This window comes from Notolepis coatsorum (assembly GCF_963971535.1).
Source record: "Notolepis coatsorum genome assembly, chromosome: 14".
Taxonomy (NCBI): Eukaryota; Metazoa; Chordata; class Actinopteri; order Aulopiformes; family Paralepididae; genus Notolepis; species Notolepis coatsorum.
In genome coordinates, this window is record NC_140178.1 from 31,647,816 (window position 1) to 31,656,542 (window position 8,727).

Sequence of the window (8,727 nt, forward strand, 5' to 3'; positions counted from 1 at the left end):
GAGATACAGGCTACCTGCTAACCATAGACCTCCCTTTGTCTGCTCTGCTGCTCTGCTGCTCTGCAGATACACCCTACTCCTGCTGCCTGCCTGTCTGTCTGTCTCCATTGTCTGCTCTGCTGCTCTGCAGATATACCCTACTCCTGCTGCCTGCCTGCCTGTCTGTCTCCACTGTCTGCTCTGCAGATACACCCTACTCCTGCTGCCTGCCTGTCTGTCTCCATTGTCTGCTCTGCTGCTCTGCAGATATACCCTACTCCTGCTGCCTGCCTGTCTGTCTGTCTGTCTCCATTGTCTGCTCTGCTGCTCTGCAGATACACCCTACTCCTGCTGCCTGTCTGTCTGTCTCCATTGTCTGCTCTGCTGCTCTGCAGATACACCCTACTCCTGCTGCCTGCCTGTCTGTCTCCATTGTCTGCTCTGCTGCTCTGCAGATATACCCTACTCCTGCTGCCTGCCTGCCTGTCTCCATTGTCTGCTCTGCTGCTCTGCAGATATACCCTACTCCTGCTGCCTGCCTGTCTGTCTCCACTGTCTGCTCTGCAGATACACTCTACTCCTGCTGCCTGCCTGTCTGTCTCCATTGTCTGCTCTGCTGCTCTGCAGATACACCCTACTCCTGCTGCCTGCCTGTCTGTCTCCACTGTCTGCTCTGCAGATACACCCTACTCCTGCTGCCTGCCTGTCTCCATTGTCTGCTCTGCTGCTCTGCAGATATACCCTACTCCTGCTGCCTGCCTGTCTGTCTCCACTGTCTGCTCTGCAGATACACCCTACTCCTGCTGCCTACCTGTCTGTCTCCATTGTCTGCTCTGCTGCTCTGCAGATATACCCTACTCCTGCTGCCTGCCTGTCTGTCTCCACTGTCTGCTCTGCAGATACACCCTACTCCTGCTGCCTGCCTGTCTCTGTCTCCATTGTCTGCTCTGCTGCTCTGCAGATACACCCTACTCCTGCTGCCTGCCTGTCTCTGTCTCCATTGTCTGCTCTGCTGCTCTGCAGATATACCCTACTCCTGCTGCCTGCCTGTCTCCATTGTCTGCTCTGCAGATACACCCTACTCCTGCTGCCTGCCTGTCTGTCTCCTCTGTCTGCTCTGCAGATACACCCTACTCCTGCTGCCTGCCTGTCTGTCTCCATTGTCTGCTCTGCTGCTCTGCAGATATACCCTACTCCTGCTGCCTGCCTGTCTGTCTCCATTGTCTGCTCTGCAGATACACCCTACTCCTGCTGCCTGTCTGTCTCCATTGCAACAGGTCCTGCATTATTATTGTCTGCTCTGCTGCTCTGCAGATACACCCTACTCCTGCTGCCTGCCTGTCTGTCTCCACTGTCTGCTCTGCAGATATACCCTACTCCTGCTACCTGCATGTCTGTCTCCATTGTCTGCTCTGCTGCTCTGCAGATACACCCTACTCCTGCTGCCTGTCTGTCTCCACTGTCTGCTCTGCTGCTCTGCAGATATACCCTACTCCTGCTGCCTGCCTGTCTGTCTGTCTCCACTGTCTGCTCTGCTGCTCTGCAGATACACCCTACTCCTGCTGCCTGCCTGTCTGTCTCCACTGTCTGCTCTGCAGATACACCCTACTCCTGCTGCCTGCCTGTCTCTGTCTCCATTGTCTGCTCTGCTGCTCTGCAGATATACCCTACTCCTGCTGCCTGCCTGTCTCCATTGTCTGCTCTGCAGATACACCCTACTCCTGCTGCCTGCCTGTCTGTCTCCTCTGTCTGCTCTGCAGATACACCCTACTCCTGCTGCCTGCCTGTCTGTCTCCATTGTCTGCTCTGCTGCTCTGCAGATATACCCTACTCCTGCTGCCTGCCTGTCTGTCTCCATTGTCTGCTCTGCAGATACACCCTACTCCTGCTGCCTGTCTGTCTCCATTGCAACAGGTCCTGCATTATTATTGTCTGCTCTGCTGCTCTGCAGATACACCCTACTCCTGCTGCCTGCCTGTCTGTCTCCACTGTCTGCTCTGCAGATATACCCTACTCCTGCTACCTGCATGTCTGTCTCCATTGTCTGCTCTGCTGCTCTGCAGATACACCCTACTCCTGCTGCCTGTCTGTCTCCACTGTCTGCTCTGCTGCTCTGCAGATATACCCTACTCCTGCTGCCTGCCTGTCTGTCTGTCTCCACTGTCTGCTCTGCTGCTCTGCAGATACACCCTACTCCTGCTGCCTGCCTGTCTGTCTCCACTGTCTGTTCTGCAGATACACCCTACTCCTGCTGCCTGCCTGTCTCCATTGTCTGCTCTGCTGCTCTGCAGATATACCCTACTCACAAAGACTTGTCCACGCCACGAAGCCCCGCCTCAAGCCCGTCCACGCCACGAAGCCCCGCCCAGACGTTGGGCTCTGTGGCTCTGCAGATATAACCTACTCGTCTCCACTGGGCTCCATGGCGCAGCCAACCTGCTAGTTAGTCTTTTGTTAGCTACTTAAACAGTTCCGAATTGTTCATTTAAGGAGGAAATATTGATCGAATTTGGTGATAAGTGTGGTTACCTTTGTGGATACTTAATCTTAATATTTTGGAAAAACATCGCTCAAAGTAGTTTTGTCTATCGAGAATATTGAGTTATTAAATCGCAGAGCTCGCTACTACCGTTGTTAGCTGGCTACATTAGGACGCTGGTCGCCCTCTTCGAGGATGTCGCTCCACGGCAAGCGAAAAGAGATCTACAAATACGAGGCGCCATGGACGGTGTATGCGATGAACTGGAGCGTTCGTCCCGACAAACGCTTTCGCCTTGCACTCGGGAGCTTTGTGGAGGAATACAACAACAAGGTGAGCAACTGGGCATCAACTAACCACACAGTTAGCTGGCTAACGTTAGCCGTCTCCCCACAGCCGTCCCACCACAGCTAAGTGAGAGACTGGTCACTGCAACCTGGCCTAATGATTTGTAGCGAATGTAGCTAATGGCTGTACGTTACTCCCTGGATATCTCATTAACGAAATTCATATTTATGAATTCGTTTGGCCTTGAAAATGAATAAAGACCAGGGCTCCCAACCTCCTCCAATGTACAGTTTCTACGTCAAATGTATACTTTCTTTTCTAGACTATTTTTTGTATCACAAACTGTACTGTATTTGCAAATCTGGTATGTCATAAATGTATAGATGTAGCAGTACTGTCTATCTGTATGTCATATATGTCCTGATGAATTGAAAATGGGGGACCCTGATGTAAACAAGACGAAAGTCTCTCTGGTCTGCATCCCCTTAACAATTGTATGTATTGTATTGAGCTGTACTGTACCGTACCAATTCTGCAATATGTTAATAAAGTTTTCAATCAATCAATCAAACTTGTTTTGTTGTTTGCCCCGTTCATTCACAGGTCCAGCTGGTGGGTCTGGAGGAGGAGAGTTCAGAGTTCATCTGCAGAAATACCTTTGACCATCCGTATCCCACTACTAAGATCATGTGGATTCCAGACTCCAAAGGAGTCTACCCAGACCTGCTCGCCACCAGCGGCGACTACCTGCGTATCTGGAGGGTATGCTGTTGTCCTCCTTACATTGTGTCTTTTCAGTGTTCACCATAGTATTGGATTTCATGTGCAGTATATATGACTGAAGAAGTGGGCGATTCAGAGTCCTGCACTTTCAGTATTGGTTGACACTGTTCTATTTTGTGCTAAAAGCAGTGGCCAATGCCATATGATTTATGAAAAAAGAAAGGGCTACTTTGTTTACTATGTCTTCTTTGGTGGCCAGTTGCAAGCTGCAAAATGGACTTGTCATGGTAGACTGTGGTGTATCAGTCCCAGTGATGCGTTGCTCATGGGACGGGATTGCACGCCGTGCAACCAAAGTTGTGAGCAGAAGCGCGTGCACACAGGAATGCGCTGCACTCGACTGATGCGCCAACTCGCAGCAGTACCCACCTGGCTACTTTGCATATCAATAGCGCCGGTCGTCAGGTGTTACATTCCATTCGTAGAGGCAATTAGGCACTGTCTTTAGTCTGTCCTTATGCGAGGGAACAACTTATGCGCGTGTACGTGGCGTCATTAGCGTGCATGCGTGCAACCAGTGTTGATATGAGGAACGCAACACTGATCAGTCCATAGTGTTTTACATCTGCTCACTAATAAGCTCTTTTACAATTTTCCACTCAGGTCAGTGACACAGAAACACGTCTAGAATGTTTGCTGAATAACAACAAGAACTCCGACTTCTGCGCTCCACTCACCTCCTTTGACTGGAACGAGGTTGATCCAAATCTGCTGGGTAAGAGAATCACTATTGGACATGGTTTCCCAGATTATGTTTGTCAATAGAATAGACATGTTGTGCTAATCTGACCAGACCAAAGTGACAGGAATAAAATTTGCAGGACAAATAGTTAAAATGCCAGCGATATCAATTCTGCGTCAAAGCACATATCAAGCTTTTCAGTGTAATTCTGTTGCTATGGGAACATTATTTTCCTCTTGGTAAACATTGTACGTCTTTACTCAAAAAAAAAAAAAAAAAAAAAAATCTAACCCTGACTAACCTTAATGTCATGCACTTGTCCTAATAAACTAACCTACACTGTAACACGCAACACTTTGATGAACATTGTTACTCAGCTGATAGAGTTATACCCTTCTTGCTGTCTTGTCGCACAGAACTTGTAAGTCGCTTTGGATAAAAGCGTCAGCTAAATGACAATGTAAATGTAAACAAGAAAAACCAAGATAACTTGGCAAAGAGCTAATCAGACGTTGTCGCTGTTGGGATTTTACACACACTAATTTATTATCAAAACATACTGTTAGGCTTATACCATACGATGCCTGGTCCTATGACTCTATATTCTCTCAATAAACATGTAGATTGACATATAGACACAAGCCACATCGTTCGTTACTAGAGAGGATAAGTTATGCCGGACAACAGGTAGGCGGGAATTGAAGTGAGTCACTGGCTCAAATTAAATCTAATTAATCCCGTTGCTACATCAATTACAAACAAGGAGCACCACTTGGTGACAAACATTGCACTGCAACTAAATAATAGCACAGAAATATATTGGGCACATTTGTGACTGTTAGTGTTACGACTTACACGAAGGAAAAACTATGCTTGTGTCCATATTAGACATTGTACTCTCTCTCTTCCTGTTATCTTGGGCATTTTGATTTGCCAGTATGTCATAATTTTTACTGGTTAAAAACTGAAAATGACTGGCAGTGGCTAATGTGAAGTTTGTTGTCATGGTCGTTGTCAGAGTTCTATCTTTTTTAACCTGTGGATTCTCTCTGCAGGCACCTCCAGTATTGACACCACCTGTACTATCTGGGGGCTGGAGACCGGTCAGGTGTTGGGCCGGGTCAACCTGGTGTCTGGCCACGTCAAGACTCAACTCATTGCTCATGACAAAGAGGTGTGTGTATGAATTTATGATGAAACACAAGATACTTGTGCCCTAGTGATAAGGATAAGCACTCAATGGAGAAACCCAATCCCCATGCCAAACATCTATGCTACTCATAGTGGTCAAAGGTCATGTGTGTGTGTGTGTGGGGGGGGGGGGGGGGGGGGGGGGGGGGGGGGGGGGGGTGTAAGGGGTGTGGGTGCAGGAGGAAATGGTTAAAATGTGAGCTCCAGGTATGTGTATGTATGTGCACGTCTTGTGCTTCACTATGCACATGTTTGTGTGTATGTATGTGCACGTCTTGTGCTTCACTATGCACATGTTTGTGTGTATGTATGTGCACGTCTTGTGCTTCACTATGCACATGTTTGTGTGTATGTATGTGCACGTCTTGTGCTTCACTATGCACATGTTTGTGTGTATGTATGTGCACGTCTTGTGCTTCACTATGCACATGTTTGTGTGTATGTATGTGCACGTCTTGTGCTTCACTATGCACATGTTTGTGTGTATGTATGTGCACGTCTTGTGCTTCACTATGCACATGTTTGTGTGTATGTATGTGCACGTCTTGTGCTTCACTATGCACATGTTTGTGTGTGAGAGAGGAAGTGTTGCATCTCCAGGCTTAATGGTCTGTAACACTGGAGATTCAGTGATGTATTTGCGAGTGCGGCAGAAGTGACTCCCCGTTCTCTCTGTAGGTTTATGACATAGCCTTCAGCCGAGCGGGCGGCGGCCGGGACATGTTTGCCTCGGTGGGAGCCGACGGTTCCGTCCGTATGTTCGACCTCCGGCACCTGGAGCACAGCACCATCATCTACGAAGACCCCCAGCATCACCCGCTCCTCCGCCTCTGCTGGAACAAACAGGACCCCAACTACCTTGCCACTATGGCCATGGACGGCATGGAGGTCAGTGTCCCTTGCACTGTTTCAGGACTGCCGAGACCCGCCCAACTTTCCCTCGTCGAAATAAAAACGCATTTCTTCAATCGATATCTGAAATAAAAAAAACGAACCTTTTTCTATCATGCACTCTGCTACTTAGGAATCTACCTTGCCTATATTACTATATCTACTATGCTAATATGTCTTTACTACTATGCACTCAAGACTGTAGCACTCAAGTTCTACCAGTTTTGACAAACAATGTTACTTAGTTGCCAGAGTTGTACCCTTTCTGCTGACTTGTTGCACAGATTCAGATTCCCTTTATTGTCACGTCATTCAGTACCTTTTACAGCACTCTCATTCACTTTGTTGTGGTTACTCGACCATAGCAGCATCCAATATAATATAAACTAAATAAAAATAGCATAAGATAAAATAACAGCAAGATGACTATATACAATTCTAACAAGTGTGCAGATAACAGGATGCCGATATTACACTATATAAAATAAAAATTACAAAATGGCTATGTACAGTTCCAACAAGAAGTGTATGTAATGTGCAATAATTGGCAATGGGTATTGGGTAGAAGTGCAATACAGAACCTGTAAGTCGCTTTGGATAAAAGCGTCAGCTAAATGACTAAATGTAACATTTCAAACTATTGGCATCGTCAGCGGCTTTTGATTGGAGCGTTTTCTGCCCCTCCGTTAGTACTCATGTTTGGTTGGTTTCCCTCGGTAGGTGGTGATCCTGGATGTGCGTGTCCCCTGCACGCCAGTGGCCCGACTCAACAACCACCGCGCCTGTGTCAACGGCATCGCCTGGGCCCCCCACTCCTCCTGTCACATCTGCACCGCAGGTAAAGCCCAAACTCACCGCTCGCCTACATGTTCAGTTTTCAATTTTTTTGTCTCCCTAACGCACCTAATTCACACTTCGGACGGCTTGAATTTCTTCCCCTTCAGCGGACGACCACCAGGCCCTGATCTGGGACATCCAGCAGATGCCGCGGGCCATCGAGGACCCCATCCTGGCCTACACCGCGGAGGGGGAGATCAACAATGTCCAGTGGGCCTCCACGCAGCCCGACTGGATCGCCATTTGCTACAACAACTGTCTGGAGATCCTGCGTGTCTAAAGCGCCAGGCACCTGGGTGAAGGTGTATAAAGGAGAGGCGTGGTGTTTGGGGGAAAAAAAAGAATGGACTTAATTTTTAAAGTGTGAAGTCTTGTAGTCCTCGGCCCACGTGGGACTGGGTGAACTCTCGTGACTCCTTTTGGGAGTCTACACAATCATTTTCGTCCAAACTATTTCACGCTCTTTTTTTTTTAAAATGTATTACGCCTACAATTTAGTGTTCAGTATCTGTACAGCAGCTATCAAGTGCATCTGCGCTTTGAACTCCGGTCAGTCGTCAAGGCAAATCTGAATTTATCTCCCGCTTCTTAGTCTGAGTGCTTTCAGCCAGCTATGAGATTATGAAGGTGTTAGATATTGTGCTTTTAGAGGTGTTTGATATGTACTGAGTTGTAAAAAATCGAGCAAATCGGTTAGTTGAAGTTAACCTCAGTTATTCAGGAATATGATTTGTTAGCTTGTCGTGACTACATACCATGTTAATGGTAACTCGAATAGCTCCTGTGACACGTACCAGATGGGTGTTCAGTATCGCATTTCCAGATGACTATATCCAGGATACTTGTATCATCTGTTGCCTGTACAATTTGACAGTTGTGAAATAACTGCAGAGGGTTGCTTCTTATTGTCATATGGTGTCTTGTCTTTTGACTTTGTGTTGACGGATAAATTCAGCAAGACTTAGAACTTTGCAGAACGAGATCATTCAGCTATTAGCGCCACAACATAACAGTATATTTTGAGTAGACACTGCTTGGATTGCAGTGTTTTTGTTGTCGGTCAGGAATACGCGAGGAAGGGGTTTGTTATAGAGTGTAACCGTTTTCTTCAGCTCGTCTTTTGTCTGGCACTCCTTTTTATTTTTTAATCTTCCGTCTACTTAGATACCTTGTAGCATGCTAGTGCAAGGGGAAATGTACATATATATAAATATATTATCTGAGATATCGATGAGGCAATTCTTCATGTTGTAGCTTTTCATAAGGTTTGTATTATTGAAGTTGCTCTACTAATAAATTGTATTCCTTGATGTCGTAGGAAGTGAGCTGTGTTATTGTTCCGTTAACATCCTTCAGTTGGGCTTTTCTTTAGACTTATGATTTGCTGATATAATACTATAATCATGATTATATGAATCAGTAATGCAGTGGTATAATAAATGAGGAGTAAATTATGAACGCCAGTCGATCACAGTAACAGCAATAATCACACATTTGTTTTTTTTCCAGAATAGTATTTTGTTGTATAGACCCATTTCCATGTAGTTTGCATTAATCTGATACTATCGGGACTACCATTTTATTTTATTGTGTTTTG

General features: G+C 46.6%; 1 protein-coding gene across 1 annotated transcript; it reads left to right on the forward strand.

Moving 5' to 3' along the window:
* The first annotated feature begins 2,405 nt into the window (after nt 1-2,405).
* dcaf7 (ddb1 and cul4 associated factor 7) lies at nt 2,406-8,440 on the forward strand. Its single transcript, XM_084328720.1, has 7 exons — nt 2,406-2,791; nt 3,350-3,508; nt 4,133-4,244; nt 5,267-5,385; nt 6,081-6,290; nt 7,014-7,131; nt 7,238-8,440. Exons 1-7 carry the CDS (start codon nt 2,654-2,656, stop codon nt 7,408-7,410), a joined length of 1,029 nt encoding a protein of 342 aa, XP_084184846.1. The 5' UTR covers nt 2,406-2,653; the 3' UTR covers nt 7,411-8,440.
* The last annotated feature ends 287 nt before the right edge of the window (nt 8,441-8,727 follow it).

Coding starts and splice junctions, on each gene's coding strand:
- dcaf7 (XM_084328720.1), top strand. CDS start 2,654: ATGTCGCTCCACGGCAAGCGAAAAGAGATCTACAAATACGAGGCGCCA. Junction 2,792..3,349: donor TGGAGGAATACAACAACAAG/GTGAGCAACTGG, acceptor GTTCATTCACAG/GTCCAGCTGGTGGGTCTGGA. Junction 6,291..7,013: donor TGGCCATGGACGGCATGGAG/GTCAGTGTCCCT, acceptor TTCCCTCGGTAG/GTGGTGATCCTGGATGTGCG.